This window comes from Cynoglossus semilaevis, chromosome 15 (assembly GCF_000523025.1).
Source record: "Cynoglossus semilaevis isolate Cse_v1.0 chromosome 15, Cse_v1.0, whole genome shotgun sequence".
In the NCBI taxonomy this organism is placed as follows: domain Eukaryota; kingdom Metazoa; phylum Chordata; class Actinopteri; order Pleuronectiformes; family Cynoglossidae; genus Cynoglossus; species Cynoglossus semilaevis.
The window spans coordinates 5,733,064-5,752,794 of NC_024321.1; the positions used below are offsets into that span (position 1 = coordinate 5,733,064).

At 38.6% G+C, this 19,731-nt stretch overlaps 1 protein-coding gene across 1 annotated transcript; it reads left to right on the forward strand.

The window, feature by feature from the left end:
* The first annotated feature begins 2,261 nt into the window (after positions 1 to 2,261).
* Positions 2,262 to 8,307, forward strand: qdpra (quinoid dihydropteridine reductase a). The gene is made up of 7 exons (XM_008326627.3): positions 2,262 to 2,431; positions 2,531 to 2,623; positions 3,334 to 3,430; positions 3,597 to 3,737; positions 5,283 to 5,391; positions 7,223 to 7,306; positions 7,833 to 8,307. Exons 1-7 carry the CDS (start codon positions 2,348 to 2,350, stop codon positions 7,933 to 7,935), a joined length of 711 nt encoding a protein of 236 aa, XP_008324849.1. The 5' UTR covers positions 2,262 to 2,347; the 3' UTR covers positions 7,936 to 8,307.
* The last annotated feature ends 11,424 nt before the right edge of the window (positions 8,308 to 19,731 follow it).

The following is a 19,731-nucleotide window of genomic DNA, read 5'->3' on the forward strand; positions in this document are numbered from 1 at the left end:
ATTTAAAAAGGTTTGGAGAAAATGGCTTGTTTTCTAAATGTTACAATTGCACTATTGTGTCAGGAGATTTATGGCACACACCAATAACTAGATTTAAGAGGATCATTTCAAGCTAGGAGATAGATTTTTTAGATTGAGTTTTATGTATAATAAAATAGAAAGATAGTAGCAGAGAAAGCTTCATTAGTCTGACGTTTGTCTCACGAAAACATCTTTGAACAAACTGCATTTTCATATTTTATAGGTTACAGCAGCGGTCTCCAACCCCCGGTCTGTGGACCAATACTGCTCCATGGGTCATTTGGCACTGGGCCCAGTGAAACAATTTACAGAGAACCACCATATAGTATAGTGTAGAGTATTTCAGATCTCTCCAACAGTCCAAAACCATGCAGGATTAACGTCATTTGACTGGATACATTCCCCAGGTGCAAGAACATGCATGTGTTTGGCTCTACCAAACCTGATGCCCTTCCCAGGAATGCTGGGATTTGCTCCAGCTCCCTCTGAAATCCCTAAAAGAATTAGTAAAGGCAGTAGAGAATTAATATAATAATAGCCATTTGTACAAACAATCTGTTTTTCTAGTAGTAGAAGTAGAAGACCCAAACTGGTCATGCTAAAACTTTTGTATAAGTCTTAAATGAAATAATGAATGATATTTTTGTAAAAATGTAGTTTTTAAACCTAACCTTTACTCTAAATAGACTTTTGTTCACTAAATTCAATGGAACACAAAAATAGAAAGTTTTTATTCTAACTTCAGTCTGTTTCACTATTATATCATAAAAATAATAAATACTGAATGTAATTAGCTATATTATCATCTATTGGATTTCCTACCTTAGTTTTTTCCATTAGTTACACTTCCTGTTCCTGTGTTGCTGATGAACTCCTTTCTTTCTTTTTCTTTCCAGAAACAGTTGCTGTGCTGTTTCTGAAAATGGTAGTTGACTTTTCCCACTCCTTGTCCAGCAGTGATAGCAGCAAACTTTCAATCATCTTGAGCTGCCATTTTTGGTCCAGCCATCACAGGTCCAGTCAGTTCCATCTGCAGCAGCCACTGCTAATGCTGTAGTCATTATTGTGTCCACTCCACGCCGTGAGTTGCTGAGCTGGAGACGTACACTCCAGCTGGCACAGATTGTTTCGGTCTACTTCTAATTCTGTCGACTGTCACAAAGCCTGCAGGATGTCGCATCCAGCTCTGAGCCACCCAGTGGGACATAATTATTGTGTGTTTCCTGGTACACCACCCAGCTAGGCTGTAGAAACAACATCCATATACTTCTCCCATCACCTCAACAGCATCTCAACTTTTCACATTGTAAAGAAAGTGCATGCCTGTGTGCACACATAGGGGTTTGTGTGCATTGTGTTCTGCTGAAAACAAGAACACAACTCCTAGACTCAGTGTGTGTGTCAAACTAGACAAACCAGCCATTTATTCCCCATGGCAGAAATGTGTGTCTTCTCCAGGTGACTGTGACAGATCGGGGGCTTCACTGCAGTGATAGGGAGCCAAGGCCATTGTGCTTGTATTATTCATGAGAGCCAGGAATGTCTAGTTGGCACGCTGCTTTGGCACCGTACAGACAGCGCAGCAGCAAAATAATGGGAAGCTGTAGCTCACTGCTGTGTCATCAGCATCACAGTCTTATAGCAGCATCTAGTGCTCACCGTATGAAAATATATAGTGGGTAGAAGAGCAGCCTTACTTAACTTTTTTGTTTGATGCTTAAGGTATAACTTTTGCTCTTGTTTTTTCACTAAAGTTGACCAGAGACTTTGGACTGGAAAATATTATTACTGGCTTACAATACAGTACAGTACAGAAAATTATATTTAATGAAAAGGAAAATTAAAGGAAATAATAACACACAGAAAGATACAGCATTATAAGATGAATAATGTCAAACAAATATTTCTATGCATTTTAGTCAGATAAAAGTAGAATAGTTGGAAATTCAATATTTTAAAAACAATTTAAATATTTACAGCCACACATTAAAGTCCTAATATTTACATTTAAATATATATATGAATATAAATATATATATTTAAGTCATACCATGTTGCATTTTTGCATGTCTCCGTGCATGACGTTCTTTTATTAATTCAGTTTCAGTTTCAGTTTCAGTTTAATTTAATTTTAAATCATGTTCCACGCTAGACCATATACAGTACGAGTAATTGTCTTGTTTCCAACAGTCTTTGAACGCACCAACAGTTCAGCCACTTGTTGCAGCAGCAGCAGAGAGACGCCCCCTCCGTCACTCTCTGTACTTACGTGAAGCTCAGCTCGGCTTCATTTGTTCACTGAACACAGAGCTAGTAACAGAATAACATGGCTGCTAACAGAGTGATCATTTATGGAGGTAAAGGAGCTCTGGGCTCCACGTGTGTGCAGTTTTTCAAGTCTAAAGGATGGGTAAGTATTTTGGAAGAAGTACAAATATGCTAAGCAATGCTAAGTGTAAAGCTAACCGTCAGCCTCTGTTTACTTTTCAATCTGTGGTTGAATTGACAGTGGGTCGCCTGCATTGACATGGCAGCAAATGAAGAAGCGAATGAGTGCGTGATAGTGAAGATGAGCGAGTCTTTCACTGAGCAGGCAGGACAGGTGAGACACACACACACACACACGTTTCGCAGGCAGGACAGGTGAGACACACACACGCACACGTTTTATGCAAGCAATTTTCTGGAAAAAAATACATTTAGAATAAGAATAGCAACACAATATGCAGTATTAGTAATTGCAACAATAAAATTAGCCTGTTTCTAAAAAAACACAATATTTAAATTTCACTCTATGCTAACTTGTTTTATCCTGCAAATTTTGAATAAATAATCTATGAACTCTGATTTCTAACTGGGTTACTTTCTGACAGATCAGATAAAGGTAAAATGAGATCACATTATTATATGAGATAATATAATTATTATGTGATAAGAGAATGAGATCACATTCTAAGCTTTTATGGTACAGGGAAGTATGTATGAGGTTATTTGTGTAATCTTTGATTGAGATAAAATTGAGAAAAAAATATGAATTCATGTTTGTTTCTGCAATGATTAATTTATATTTCATGTTGGGTTGCTTAAAATTGGACAAAAAATAATTGGTGCATTGTTTTTAAGAAATGTATATATAGTAACAATAACAACCCTATGACTCTAATATGGGTTAAAGTTTCAAACATTACTGTATGACATTTTCCTTCCGTTGTGTGAGCCATCCTCTCAGAGCCAAACCCTGAGGCTTAATGAAAAGATGCTGACATTTGTGTCCTCTCCCCCCTCTCTCTCTCTCTCTCTCTCTCTGTGCAGGTGACAGCAGATGTGGCCCAGTTGCTAGGAGAGAACAAAGTGGACGCCATCTTGTGTGTGGCAGGAGGATGGGCCGGAGGGAAATGCAGTTCCAAAGGTCAGAGTTCAGTGTCTTTTGTATGACATCAACTAATACCAAGAATTCAGACCAGTTAACTGTAGCAATGTGCAGCTTTTTTTAAAGTTATAAAATATATCTGTATAACAAACTAGGTTATGATATACTGTGTAAATACTTCACCAATTACATGTGACTTTTTTAGATTTGTACAAAAACGCTGACTTGATGTGGAAGCAGAGTGTGTGGACCTCAACCATCTCCAGTCACCTTGCTGCTCGGCACCTAAAACCTGGTGGACTCTTGACTTTGGCCGGCGCCAAAGCAGCACTCTCAGGCACTGCAGGTAATACACACTACCAAACGTGTGTGCACACAGACACACATACAGGGTGTGTTTACTCTTCTCATCATGATGACCCAATCTGGCCTCGTGTGTCAGGGTTTCAGTCAGACTTTGGGTTTTTTTGGACACCACAATGAGTCTGTCAATTCAACTAATGCAGGGAACACATGGCATCTCAGGAGTTAGAATTGACAAAGTAATTACCGACATGGATTAACTCATACAGAGCAAATCTGTGAGGGGGGCTAAGTGGATCAATAAGATGGGTCAGTATCAAATAAATTGAGAATGCAAAGAATGCATTGAGAAAGAATAATTAAAAAATATCTTTCACAAGCCTGTAGTTTGACTCTCAAATTAGATTTTGTTTCCTCCTTCCAGCAGAATCCAGTCTGACCTACTCACTCCTCAGTTTGCACTTAGGTCTCGAAATGTCAATAGTACACAGTCCAAAAATCCAGAAAGTCAACAGCCGACCATAACAACTGATTATATTCCTGTATTAGAGGCTTTATTTGTCAGGCTAAATTATGCAGTTATTGTAATAGTGAAAATGAAACAAGGTGTCACGTTAGAAATAAAACCTGTCTTAAAATGACAACAGGGCTTTTGAACATATTACTTTAATGTCGTTGTCGAACACAAATGTTCATTTATATCAGCTTAGTGTTTCAGGGTTTTTTTTTTTCTGAGTGTGAGATGACGTGATGTGCAATGTCCTTTCTCCACCGCTTCAGTTGTACCTAAGGCCACTGTGTGATGGGCTGATATCCAAGTCTAAGTTAGAACAAAGCCTTCAGCTCATCACAGATCCCACAAGCTCATTGGCTGCAGGCTTAGAAAGGGAGTCAGCATTTGTGACAAAGCAGGCATAATCCACACAGAGACTTTTAACACACCTGGAGCAGCATTTACTGTCTCTGTTGTTCTGCCGTTGCTGGACGTATTAGGGTTCCATAGTCTAGTGGTCACCACATCTGCCTTACATGCAGAAGGTCCTGGGTTTGAGCAGCAGAACCACATATTTGGTACCTGCAAGAGGCAGCCTGTTGCAGCAGGGCTGCCAACAATATGCGCTGCAAAAGAAAGCTAGCTGGTTAACAGGATTGTGATCTTTTATTCTTGGAAACAAATGCAGGCTTGAGAGAAAGTCATGTATTGTTCCTGCTCCTCTTTCTCAGTTAGACTAAGCCGAAGTCATAAGACTGCTTTAGGAGAATGAACAGATGCCTGACATTCTTTAGGAGACCCATTAGGTGTCCACAAGGATAAGCATCGGTGATTCCAGGTGGTGGAGCAGTAAAACATTCTTGTTTCTATTGTGACCCTGTGAAAATGAAAAACTTTCTTCAGAAAAAAAAAAATATATATATATATATTTTAGACACTACAAAAGTTTTCTCTGACATATTTCTTGAGGTGTCGAGGCAAAAATCCTTGAATGTCAACTGCTGTCTGCCTGATTGTGCAGCATATATAATGCAGTGAGGTCTCCTAACCTATCAGTGGTAATAGAATAGACTGGTTTTGGTGTTTATTCCTCAGGCATGGTCGGGTATGGTATGGCCAAAGCTGCGGTCCACCAGCTGTGTCAAAGCTTAGGAGCAGAGAACAGTGGGCTCCCGTCAGGAGCTGCTGCTGTGGCCATACTCCCGTGAGTACTGTCTTCAAATATTGTATCATGGTCAGATAAGTAATAACTGATGCCTATGGTAAATACAGTAACAGAAACAGTCCCACCTTCGACAAATGCCTTTCTTTAGTCTTGCTTTTCTTTCTCAGCAAAACTCAAAGCCTTTAAATGCACATTTTTTGCCAGAAAGTCATTCACAGACATTTACAACACAGGGACATCGATGAATGAAAGAGCTGCTGAGCCGCTCTGTCTGTCTGTCTCTTTGTCTGTCTGTCTCTTTGTCTGTCTGTCTCTCTGTCTCCATCTCTACAGTCCTTCTAACTCCATGTGCAGTAAGTGTCTGAATGCCGTTTCCATGTCATTTAAGTTCATAGAAGAGTAAATTATGCTTTGCAAGTTTTTTATATATAAATAAATACTGTGTGTGTATATATATATATATACATGCATATTTGTATGTATATGTGCGATACATTTTAAACTATGCATATTTCATATTTAATTTTTTTTAAGAGAAGATATATTTTGTCATGGTCATGGAACGGTATTTGGGTTTCTTGTCATGACTTACACAGAGTGGCGTATCAGTCACAGTTTGAGGAGAAATGTGTTTTTATGGACCATATTTTTTGCTTTCGAGTAGTCTTCCCATGGTAATTGCAGCACATTAGTTGTACACACTTCACAATTCAACACAGTGACACAGTTTGAGGCTATGACGCCTTAGAAACTGTTCCCTGAACTCTCCTTTTCGCCCGTTTAACTTGGGAGTGTGAGGCAGTTGTAAGATGGACACGACTATCGCTCACACCCACAGCACCTCATGGTGCACATGATCTGTTTCTGATGAATGACTCACACAGCAGCCTTTAGATCACTGCTGCGTCTGTCTTCCCTCCCCCCTGAATACAGAGCCAGTGTTTCTGCATCGTCATGGTGAGATGCTAAAACGGCTCCAAATATTTTTTTTTTTTCTCAAATGGGGTGTTTCGCCGTCCTGCTCTCTGTTTGGTTGAATTTACCAACAATTTGAGGCAGGACTGCGTCTCCAGCATGCTGTCACATCTGTTCACCATTAGCCACATGACTTGCATTTCTTTTACTGTTTCCATCCCCCTTGAAACCCCGTGACTGCTGTACCATTATATACCAACTCTCGTCAGTGTTTTTTCCTGTAAAAGCCACAAGATACGGTCGATCCTTGACTTTTCATTCTTACCGATCACCCTCCTCCACATGCAAGAAAACTAAACATGCTGCTTTTTTTTTATTTCATAAACCTCTTTTTTTGTGGTAGATAGCAGTGATATTTTCGGAAAGTAAGAATTAATTCAAACAGGAATATTCATAGTATATTTGTCACTTACTAGCAAATTTGTTAGGTATATGTTGTGTAATATTATTTTCAGGATTGCATTCATTTGTTAATGATTTTGTGTATATTTCCTAGTATATCTGTTTTTAAAATACTTTTATTTATATACATTTTTATTATTATTACACACGTTAACATGCTTTAAGTGCCTTTGAGTAGCTATTGTTTCAGTTATAATTGGGAATTTGCACAAATAATTGCTTAAAATGTGTGACCCTGAAAATATTTGGGCACCTAAAGTCCCTATACGGCATATAGTTGATTTTAATGTCTTTAAATGCCATGTGACATTTGATCACGTCAGTATGGTAATATGACCATAACAATGACTTTATCTTCCTGTAACATCAGCATCAACCCTGAGTCTACACAGCAGTATGTGTATCTGTGGAGATTATCCGTTGTCAGATCTGCTCTGTGTCTGCCTCTGCCACCCGCCGCTTAGTGCTCACATCATGTACTTTAATTTGGCAGGGTTACCTTGGATACACCAATGAACCGGAAGTTCATGCCTGACGCAGATTTCAGTTCCTGGACACCACTGGAGTACATCGCAGAGTGAGTGGAAAAGCAAATGTATTCTTACTGTCATGTAACACTGAATACATCATGTCTATTTGATATTGATGGAGATTGTGTGGCTTTGGTTTATTTAATCATTGTTATAGCAATCATTATATACAATTTCTGCTTTCATTTATTCAGTTTTTAATTATTTCACCAATGCTCTCTTCTTCCTGCCGATGGCCATGTAACACTGTGACCAGTGCCTTTTCTATAGTGTTAAGAATCTCTCCAGGATATGTATGAAGATGCGATCAATCTCAAATGAAGAACCCTTGAGTTGACTGAGCCTCTACTATTAACTAAAACATAAAATATAATACGGTATATAAAGAACCAAAGGTTCAGTTCAGTAATATCATGATGGGATAAATTTGAGTATTGCATCACCGGTCACAAAACCTGAGCACACAGACATGTCCTAAAGTGACCTGGATGTATACTGTGTATAAGGACTGGAGGGGAGGTGGGGGGTATTTAAACTGATCTAATTTCTCTGTTTTTTTTTTTTTCTCCACAGAATGTTTTTCAACTGGGCAACTGGAGTTAATCGGCCCGCCTCTGGGAGCCTGATGCAGCTGCTGACCTCTGGAGGCGAAACGCAGACCAAGGCTGCTCCGTAGAGGACAAGAGAGGAGGTGGTGATGGGGATTCGGAGGGAGGGAGGAAGGGGGAGAGCGGCGGTAGATAAAGATGGATGGAACAAGGGGGCAGAGAAATGAGATTGGGGAGGAGGAAGAGGAGCGCAAGAGGGAGGAGAACTGGATGAGATAGGAATGATGAAGAGGGTCGGAGGTGACGAAGAGAGATGGTGACAGAGGGGAGCTAAATAAAAGGGGGGCAGGAGAAGCAGAGGGGCCGGTCAGCTTGTTTTAAAAAGGTGTGTGGTGGGGGGGAAAGGGGAGGCATTTCTTCAAAAGTGTGACCTCACGGCGCCATCTAGCTGCGTACCAGTACCATTAGACCTCTGTAACAGAGAATCACTCTGTGAGGAATAAAAAAAATGGTGCCAAGACAGTTGCTCAGTTTTCAGTGAACTTAATCAATTAATAGGTAATAAAAACAAGGTATTTTAGGAGGTGAATTGAAGTTGTACTACGTAACAACAAATGTTTCCTTCAAAAGTGTGTGTATTCATGATCTGTGGTATAAGGTAAAGTGTGTGTATTCATGATCTGTGGTATTACATCTGTGGTAGAGTTATCAGTGTTAAGGTGAAACTGTTTTAAATGATGGGTATGAAAATACAGAAAATCATGGAAATTATATATTAATGTAATTTCCTTCAAACCTACCTTTAGATTCTGTCCAACAGTTTCCAAAAACTGGCATCTATGTTTTTTCAAACTTTGTTTTCACTGTGTGAAACCTCTGCCACTGTGGAGCTCACTGGTGGAAACGAGCTGCTGTCTTCCCCTAAAACGTACAATACACTTGAAAGTGGTGTTGCCTTATTCTGTGTGTCTTTGTCACGTTCAACACAAAGTGTCCTCTCGGTGTCTTTCCGTCAGTCTCTCTGTCTTTCTTCTTGTGTTGGAATAAAAGGTGATCTATTCCTGTGGGTTTATAAGTGGTGTCCACATTTAAAATAAAACAAGTAGAAGAGATATATATTTGTGGTTTCATTTCACTGCTGCAGTAAAACACGGTGCTTTCCACAGTTTGTTAATGTACTTTTACTCTTATCAATACAGTATTGCATGAATTTTTTATAGGACAGTTTTAACAATTGCTTGCAAATGATCATTTACTGATGTTGATAATTATTATTTATTTATTTTTTTTTCATTTGTCTCTTGCTGCATTATCATTTGGCAAACACTTGAACAACACTGAAATCTAATGCCCAGACAGGCCCAGGCTGGCTGGACACCTTGACAGATCTTTTCAGGTAGCATGTGCGATTTATTATTTTTATTCTACTGCACACTGTTTGTTTAGTTATGAAAAATTTAGCACATTGCAACGAGCTTGTTCACATGTAGCATCTAAATCTGAATAAAAGGTGAAGACACAGCTAAGTGGATCTGCAATTGACATTGCAATTGACTGAGCAGTCGAGCACAGATCCACTGAGCTTTCAGAGAAATGTGCAAATAACTCCAGTAGACCAGCAAATTAAGAAAAAAAAAATCAGAGCGTGGGTCTGACACCAGCAACCAAAGTTACTTAATTAGTTTCTTTCCTATTCTAACGCTCAGCTAGAAATCCATATTATCCAAATCTACATACTGAAATTAGTTTAAAAAAGTTATTACATGTATTGCCACTAGATGGAGCTCTTTAACAAGGGTGATTTAAAGCCCTGCTTGAATCCGTTGAGTGCACCTCGATTCTAACATGACTTCATACTCTACTGGTAAACATAGATTATCACATTATTTTAAAAATAACTTTAAAACTAATCGGACTGGCCAAAGTGACTTCGTTTTTTAGATTCCAATTTATTCTTCTTTTGGTAAATATAGGTAAATATCTGTGGCAATGACGTCAGGAGTGGAAAGGCATCAATTCAAAGTTTGGGGTTGAGGGGAAAAAAATACAATATTTTACAGGTTAAAAAAATGTTGTTGTTCAGCTAAGCTAATATACCCCTCAGTGTGGAACAGAACGCACATAAATAGACTTGGGGTCAGGTACTGGGCCTGAGACTCCAAACTCCACTCCTTCTCCTGGCTGCCAATAGTTCCAAGGGACTATAGGGCTGTTGACAAGCACAATGCAATAAATCACCATGCTGAGGATTAATAGGAAAGAGCAAAGCGCCTGGGCTCACTATAGCTGATATGTATTTATTCTAGGTTTAAGAGCAATTCATCTCACTGTGTGTGTATGTGTGTATGTGTGTATGTGTGCGTATGTGAGCCTGAGGTGAATTCAACATGTCTATGCATACATTACCTCCCATGATGCCGGCACTATGGAGTGATTGCCCATGGGGCTGGAGTCAGTGTTTATCACAGGGAGTGTTTCAGCTGATCAAAGATTACCGTGGAGACAAAGCATGTCGTTCCTGTTTCCGTCAGGCCAGATAAGTTGTCACTGATGCTGTTGTTTTTCTGTTGCGTAACGTCAACGAGGGGCAAATTGTTTGCATGTCACAGAATCAGCGGGGCGCAAAAACGGATTCATTTAGAGTTGACTTCTTTAAAGCTGCCACTGTTCTCTATCCGCTTTTCAGGTCTCATCAGCAGACGGTAGTCATGTTGGCCCAGAACACAAGAGATAACACCTGTGGTTTCTAACATCTGATGTCTCCTTCAATAATGGCTAACAACAAACCACAGCAGGTCAACAGAACACCTGGGTGTAAAACCTGTGATACGTGTGTTGAGTTGATAAGTTTACTCCAAATAATAATAATTTTTTTTTTTACTTTTACTTTACTACTAAGCTCATTTTAAGGTAAAAATAAAGTAAAACCAGATCACTGCTGTTAGTGTTTAAATATTAAAAACACACATCTTTACCTGAAGTTGAAATAAGAAAACATCTCTGTAACATATACATAATTGTACTTTTGAGAACATAGACCATTTTCTTGCCCATTTTTCTTTTACATATATATATATATGTGTGTGTGTGTGTGTGTGTGTGTGTGTTAACTGCACAAATTTCCATTGTCATTGAAAGCAGTTGTTCAGAGTAGAGTTCATGGAGGGCCAACGTGAGTCTGGGTCAGGGTCCCAACAAACCTTGACAGGAGGTATTTGGAACTGCCCTCAGTTCTACCCGTGATCCATTTAATTTATTTTTTGCAGGATTCATTCACAAATACTATGGCCTTGAAATCACTCAAGTGTATGAATTTAAAAGTTAAAAAAAAAAAGCAGGATATAAATAATTCTTGTGAGACTAAAAAAAAAAAAAATAAAACAAAGGTAGCCTAACTGGGTTAAAGGGTTTAAACTGCCTGATGAGGTTTCGTCACGTTCTGTATGTAAGACCATTTGTAAGATTACTCTGTACACACAGGAGCTGTGATAGCATTAGCCTTATTGACAGCGGTTTCAGGCTGTCTCAGTGATTCATTGTGTGATACAGGCAGAGGAGCAGCATCCACTCCTGCCTGGATCCTGCCCCTCCCCCTCCCCTGTCTCCTCCTCCCCCAAAGCCCTCTCCCCCAAGGTGAATTCCCTGATTAAAGCTCCTCCCTTTACACCCTCTATTCCAAATTGTGCAGATGTTCTGTATGTGTATGTGTGTGTGTATGAAAGTGTATATTCCTGTGTGTACTTTTAAATGCACGTGGTTTTCCCTCTTGTGTAGCAGTCCTGTATAAGTGAATGTGGTTTTATGTGCAGCCTGTGTTCCTGTGAGTGTGACCACAGTACATGTAATGCTCATGTGTTGTGTTTTTCTTTTTTTTTTTTAGATTTTTTTTTTCTGTATTTGATTGTAGGTTATAGCTGTATTTGGACATGAAGTATTTTTTTTTAAACTGGTCTGTGTTACAAAATATTCAATAGTTGTTTTTTTTGTTTGTTTGTTTGTTTTTTTTGCCTACTTCTCATTCCATTTTTTGACCATCATGCATATATTCCTTAATCTTAATCTATGCAGAAATATGTGCAAAAATCCACATCCACTTGTAAATTGATGTTAATGTTGTGTAAGTGCATATAACCTGTGTTTATGTGTACACGTAGTACACATCAGTTTTATGACTCTGTGTCCCTGTGTGTCTGTGTGTTGCAGAGGTTATGTCTGAGATGGCCGGCCACCATGTGGAAGCCATTCAGACCTGGAGCGGTGGAGAACATGGAAGGTGAGGCCAGATGGTAGTGGTTATCCTTTGGCTGCTCCGGGTAACCTGACCTGCGAGGGAGGACCCGCTGCCTCCCAAGGACCGGCCGCCACATGTGTTGCGTGAGAGTAAGTCACCCAAAACTCAGGAACCGCCTCTCAGCTTCCTGGCTGCCTGTTCTCATAGCTGGGTCTGTTTTTTTAACAGAGGATCTAAAACAACAAACTCAAAACAGGATCAGACAGGAACAGTTCAGAGAGAGGACCATGAGGTCCTGTGAATATGTTGTGAAGAGGAATTTAGCCAACAGTATTCTTCCTCTGCAGTCTGTGCAGTGCTCAGCTCAATAATTTACAACATCATAATAGAACATTTTTACCTTTAGAAAACAATGACATCTACTCTTAACAAACAAAGAGTTGGTTCGATTTCAAGTATGACCAGGTGTGGTGTGTTGAGCCAGCATGTGCCAGTTTATATATGAGCAGAATACAATTTTCAATTTACTTGATCTTTCTCTTCTTCTTCTTTTTCTTCTTCTTCCTCTTCTTCTAACTGACAATCTTACTGTCCAATTAGATCACATCACTCTCATGTTCCTCACTTGTTGTTCACTTCCAAATACATTGTAGGAAACAGTAAACAGCTTGTTAAAACAAAACATCCTATAAAATGTTTTGAAAATATTTCATTGACATATTTTTTAAATTAGAGTTCATTATTTAATTATTTTATCTTTTGCGACTTTCCTTGTAAGAACAAAATGAAGGAATTTCTCTGAAAAAACTACTACAACAGAAATTGCAATGTTATTTTACCTTAATTTATATTAATATTAACAAGTACAGTAAATATAACAGGTCAAATCTTACCTCACCACAGGTATGTGACCACGTATTGGGACATCAACCAACATTTGAAAACACACCAGTTGAGTCTTTATTGTATTCCCTTTTGAAAATAGATGACGGAGGTCAACTTAAAATACAAAACACTTCAAATGTTATTCATAGTTAATGTCACACAGAAGATAAATAGAATTTGGCAAGAAATTTAGACACGTTCCATTAATATTCTACTCTTGCCCTTTTAATCAGCTCTCTTTTATGAGCAACAAACGCAATTTACTGTCATCCATTATAAGAAGAGCATTGTGCATAATGAAGAATGATTGCTGCATTTTTCTTGTAAAAATCATTGGTTTCTCAGTAGTTGCCAGCTAGGCCTCTAGATGGCAGTAAAGTCACAGGTGAACTTGGGGCACCTAACAGCATAATTAAATTGTAACTGATAAGTTTTTTAATTTAATGAAATGCCCCTGGTGCCTGTAACTCACTGCGGAGTGGAAATGAACGTGCGTGGGGATTTTTTTTTTCTTTTTAAAACAGGTAACATCAGGTCCAGTGTCTCCTAAGATCAAGGCTGCTTCAGTTGGTGCTCAACATCTGCCCGGTGAGAGACCAGCAGCAGCTTGAAAAATCCATGTCAATGAATAAATGATGGGTGATGAAGGGCTGCTCCACATAGCCTCTCAATGCAAGGGGATGATAGGACTCGGTAAAATTACTCATCATTTATATCACAAAACTGCTTCTGACAAATCTGACTGCTTTTAAAAAAAATTCTTAAAAATGAAGTCTGTACGCTTGTACGGCAGCAGGAAAAAACAGGGATTTTTGTGTTTTTGCAGTACTTTTGCTTATGGTTATACTTGAGTTTTCTGTTAGAATGTGTTTTTCTGGTCTGTCAGGAACCTACAGAAACTCCCATAGCCACGTCTGTCTGACAGCAGTTGAGGCATGCTGCTGTATGCACTGACTTTCTGTCAAACTTCAGCTATAGACTGTATTTTAAATCTATCTATCCATCTATCCATCATCCATCCATCCATCCATCCATCCATCCATCCCTCTCTCCCTCTCATATGTATATATATGGAGAGAAAGAGAGAGAGTGGCATATAGACAGTACAGTATATGCAGCAGGAGCTATTGTGAGTTACAGTGGCAGATTTCACCATGATTGGCTGACTGTTCAGAGAGACTAGGGTGGATGTAGACAGTGTCTGTGTGGATGTGAATGTTCTTTTTTTTTTTTGCCTTACCACGGCGTGGCTGTGCTTCAGACAGAATGTGTCACACATACATCATAACATAACTATCAAACGCGTTGTCATTTACAGATGCCAGAGACATCGTGCATGAAACCCAGTAAATAGTTAAATTGCAGTAAGAGCATCTAAAACTACAGTAGAGTTGAAGCGATTAAACAAAGTCTGAGGAAGAGAATTTCTTACCAAAGTTCCTTCTCCGTTCTGCTGCCCTAGATTATCTGGGTTCTGCTGTCATGGAGCTCAACAAGAGTGACTGTGTCTTCATTCAAATAACTGACGGAACCATGACAGGAGCTTTAAGACGTTCTGTTGATTTTGATTTAAATCTCCCATATTTTACCTTGAAAAGAAATACTGTTATTTAGTTAGAAAGTGCATAAAAACAAATATATTATATATAGACAAAGGTTTCTCTTGTCCTATCCCCTGACTTCTCCGAAAACAAGGCTGTAGAAATACTATATATTTTTTTCTTGAAAAGCCAGTATTGAAACTTGAAATTGGGCCACGGGCAAAACAGAAAGACTGCAAAGTTTTGCAGAATACTACAAGTACAAGAATCCTTTACTTGTTAGGATGTTCGTCTGTAAACTTTAAGATAGTCAACTTGACGTTGTATTTGTTTTGTTAGTTCTGGTTTCTTAACTAGCAGCCTACCAGTTCTTAAGGTTGGAGAAGGTTTTTGCTCTTTTTTCTTTGCTTGTGTATTAAAATAGAAGTATGCTGCAGTATGGACATTGCATACTACCCTATTAAAAAGCAGTGGGTAGTTTACCTGCCATTTAAAACAGTTGGGACATGGTGTTCAAACTCTGGTATCTTTTTTAAAGTAGACTCTAATGCCAGTCTAGAACAGTGTGATTCAAGTTTGCAACTCGTTTGTGACTCGTTTGCGGAGACGATACAAAGTGTTACACAGCACCTGATGATGTTATGGTTAGTGACACCCTCGATGAACACTGACGAAGGAAACAACAGTTTGATATCTGCAGTATTTCTCCCCAAAGACATTCCTCTCCAGCAGAAAACTGGCTGTCACCAAGACTGACCTGAACTGCGACTGTGCATTCAGTGAAGCAATTAGAATGATTAATCTGATTATTTAATGTGTAGCTGTGTATTATTAAAAGGTAATTCATTTTAATCTGATTATATTCTCTATTTAATAACAAGGATCATATTTGCACATAACGTAAATATGAACTGTTGTTTTTAAAGTGTTTGTTATTATTTGTATTTATGTGTTATTATGTGTTATGTGTTAATGTTATTTTAGCATTTTTGGTGTTTGATCTTTACAGTCAGTGACAGGGCTGTGGTCCATTAAAGTTTTGGGGAGTTTGCAGTTCTCTAAGGGGTCGATGAAGTGGTGATGGGGCAAACGATGATCACGCCTAGGCTCAAAAATAGATCAGACCGACACAACTGAGTTTGTTGATGAAAACTCAGTCACATGGCTAAACCTAGACAAGAGACAGATCTCGACCGGCATCTGATCCTGAACAAATCAGTTTCAGTGCATAGTTCCTATGGTCGTTTATACTTGTGTTTCTAGAACGACTGCTTCAGCATTCCAGACATGAATTCCAGTAACCACCATAGTACACATACACACACACACAAAGCCGAACCATCTACCTCCACTTACCTTCTGTTTGTCATTATGGAATTTCCATTTCTATAGAGTCATGTTCATTAAAGTGCGTTTTCTCACAGCTGAAACACGCAGCAGTCAGTCCAGGCTGATGTGGGCGGACACCAGTCCACATCTGATCACTGGTTGGTTTGAGTCAGAATCTGCTGGAATCTGTGTGTGCGTGTCTCTGTGCATTCTAGTATTGCTATATTTGTGGGGCCATATTCTGAAAAAAGAAAAAAAAAATGTTTAGACCTCGTAAGGATATTTTGTTGTGGAAGTTTTTGGTATTCAAGATTTATTTTGGAGTTAGGGTTAGAAATTGGGTCAGATTAGGGTCAGGGTAAGGATTTAGATTTGGGATATGTTTGTTATATCTGAGGGACTTGGGTGTGTGCGTGTGTGTGTGTGTGTGTGTTTGCATCTTGGGGTTACTATATAGTGGGAAAATAATGTGACTGGACGGAGAGTTTCCATAGATGCAACAGAATCTGACCAAGATAAGCCGCTTGGTAGTCGTTCAGTACCCTCTCTCTGTACAGATTAAACACACAAATACACAAACACTAGGACACACACCCTCTCTCTCAGTTGACTGTGCACACATCTGCACATGTGCCTGTCTGTCAGTCTCTCTCTGCTTCTGTCTCTGTCCCCTGCCTGTGTTGACTTTTCGTGGCGGCGCCTCATCCAGATGAACGAATCCACAGCGATTCAGAGCTGTGGGTATTTTCTCCTTCTCTCGGGTCTTGTTGGAAGCACAGTCTCTACTCCCTCCTACACATCTGTTTCTCATTTGCATCCCAGGTCTAAGTTCAGTAAGAGATGGATAGTGGGGGGGTGGGGGTGGTGGGTGGGTTGGTTGAAGCACATAGAACAGCTCAAGTTCTGTGCGTAGAATTCTTCTTACGATTTCACCACCAATTCTTTGTTTCCAGCATTTGAAACAGATGTTTACCTGCTTTGTTTTACAGTAATTACTGTTAAAACTTACTGTAAAAACTAAATCCCGGAAATATAAAACGACAGCTAGTAATATGGCTGTTAGATATTTATTGTGCAATTGATTTGTTTAATATTTTCACTAGTAAATTAAACTGCAGTTTAGAATTTAAAACAAACATACACAGAAGTAAAACAAAAATGGCAAAAACTTTGAAAAGAGTAAAATTATCTTAACCATCATAACCGATGAGATTAGTTTACAACTAATAAAAACACAACAAAACGTATCTCCCAAAAGTACAATTAAAAATGTCCCAAAAAACTTAGACAAACACCACAAACAGCACTGGGGTAAATTAATTTGACCCCAGGTATACATGTAGCTTAAAGTGATCTTTAATCTGAAACAAAAACAACAAAAGTGGGACAAAGATAAGATGATTTTATCAGCAGTTGTTCAAAGTCAAACAAAATTGCTTTAGGTGAGTAACACATCACACACAGGTGGCTAGGAGAAAGCTAAAAGTCATTATATATAGCACATATATACAGTACACATATTTTACCGCATTATCAATGAAGTAGACTGTGTTGTCTCTGACAGCTCAAAGCCAATTTTCCCTTTTCTTCTTTAATGAGAGATTTCATTGAACTGCGACTTTAAAAAGAGCTCCTGCCCTTCATTATTCATGTTAATTTATGCAACAGAAGAGCCACCTAATAAAATTTTGGAATATATAAGTGTGTTCTGGTCCGGGGTAATGAGATATGCCAATAATAATATGTAAATTTGGTGAATTATTGAATAGGCATGACTGAGGATTTCATATTAGTTTGCATGTTTATCTCACAAAAATCCATCAATTTTTCAGAGCGCTCCTCATGCCCCGGCCAATAAGTAAATCTAATCAAACACCAAAATCAATAATTCAGCTGTTTATATGCTGTTGTGTGTGTATGTGTATACTACAGTACATTTAGTTTTGTCTGGTCTTTATTTATACCAGGGTTGCCCAAAAATTTAAAGGGGGTTCATGTAAAAACACCCAGGGGAGAAGTGCTCCTCCTCTGACACTTAAGTCTATAATTAGACAGTGTATAAATGAGCTGCATTCAAATCAATTGTTTCACTTTATTAAAAGAAAAAAAAAACACTTTCTCTTAATTATGAAGTAGTTTTGGACATATTTAACGTTCTGTTGCCCATGTTGTTAAGTTGATCCAAAGGATAAATAACAATAATCTCGAAAGAGTTTGAACGGCTCAGATTAAACCAACAAATATATAAATGTTATAGGGACGCATTTAAAATTAAAGTTATTCACAAAGGTAAAAAACACATTAAAAATTCAGTATTTCAGCAACATATTATGTGTAATACCTACAGTTAGCCTTCGAAAAAGCAAAAATGGTGAAGGGTTGGCCAACAGAAAATTAAGAATTTATTCTAAAAAACAGCTAAAAGTTACTTCAAAGGTATATAAAGAATGACCAAAATAAAAATGCTAAATGCATGGTTAATCACAACGTTTACTCCTAAAATTCAATTTGACAGTTTCTTGAAGTAAACCCCCCCCAAAAAAAGAAAAAATAGGCAACCAAAAATTAAGTTGGTTAACAAATGTTATATATAAAAACCATCTGAAGTTTTGTAAAAATTAAAATGTCAATGGTCTAGACACAGGGATGCTGTATGAGGGATGGGGGAGGCGTCGGGATGAGGGAGGGGATGTTAGGATGATCCAAAGGCCCCCGACTGATAGGGTCCCCAAAATATTAGAATACTATATCAATATATTATGTTACTGCACTGTACGTAGAAATATATTCATGTTCTTGAGCGTGTTACACAGGGGCCCATTGTCATGTCCTTCCTTGGGACCCAGAGTTCCTGGCAGTGCCCTCGGTCTAGACACACTCCAGATAGAGATTTGTGAATAGCTGAAATTCAATATATGGAAAACTAAATTTAAGAGTGAACTTAGAAGTTAACAATTCTACCAGAATAACCTGAACGAAATAAAAAATCTGTTCACAATAGAAGAAATGCCAAATCTTAACTGACACATTTTTGTTTTTAATTTTTTTAAAATGTTGGCACAGAATCAAGTTAAACAAAGTCATAAATGATCTTTATCAATGGAGTTAATCAACCTGTCACTGCCAGTTATTGCAAAGTGCTTATTTGAATGACCCTGCCCTGTCATTAGCTGTTGTGATAACCACACTAACAGTATAAAAGCAGTAGTGATGGTGTGTATAGTGCTGAACATATGTAAACTGTACTGTACTCCACAGCAGCCTGAGGTGATCGTGTTAAAAAAAAAAAAAAACTGTGCCAAACGTGTTTTTTTTTCATCTCCTTCTTCTTCTCTTTTTCGTCTTCGTCATCTTCCTCATTCCCCAGCCTCATTTGCAATGATTATGTTATCAGGGCAGCCAGGCAAAAGGGTGGAGCAACCATAATTTCAGCACTGGATTAGGCAGAAATAACGAGGTCACCAAGTTACAGTTGCCATGGTAACCACACATCCAAGAACACAGGATGCCATTGCTAAAAAAAATAAAAAAAAAATAGAAGAAACAGGGCCCAGGATTTTTTTTACCCCCATCTGTGTCCCCCCCTCTGTCTCTCTTCCTCCATCACCTCCTCCCTCCTCCTCCTCCTCCTCTTTTTACTCCTTGTCTCGCTCATGAGTTGTGGAGGGGAGCAGTTCACTTTCACTTGCTGTGTTTTTACTGCAGCCTTTTGTTTCCGAACATATTTAGAATAATAAACTGACTGTTGGGAAACATTTGCATGTTTGCTGCTGTTCTGTTTCCTGTCATTTTACCTGATCCATAAAACTCATTAGAAAACATCTCTCTCCTCACCTACCTCACCCCCAACCACACACACCTCCCACAGCCTTAGAAGACAAAAAAACTCCAAGTTTGCCTCATTGTTTGTCTGAAACTTATGGTTAAGTTTTTACTTT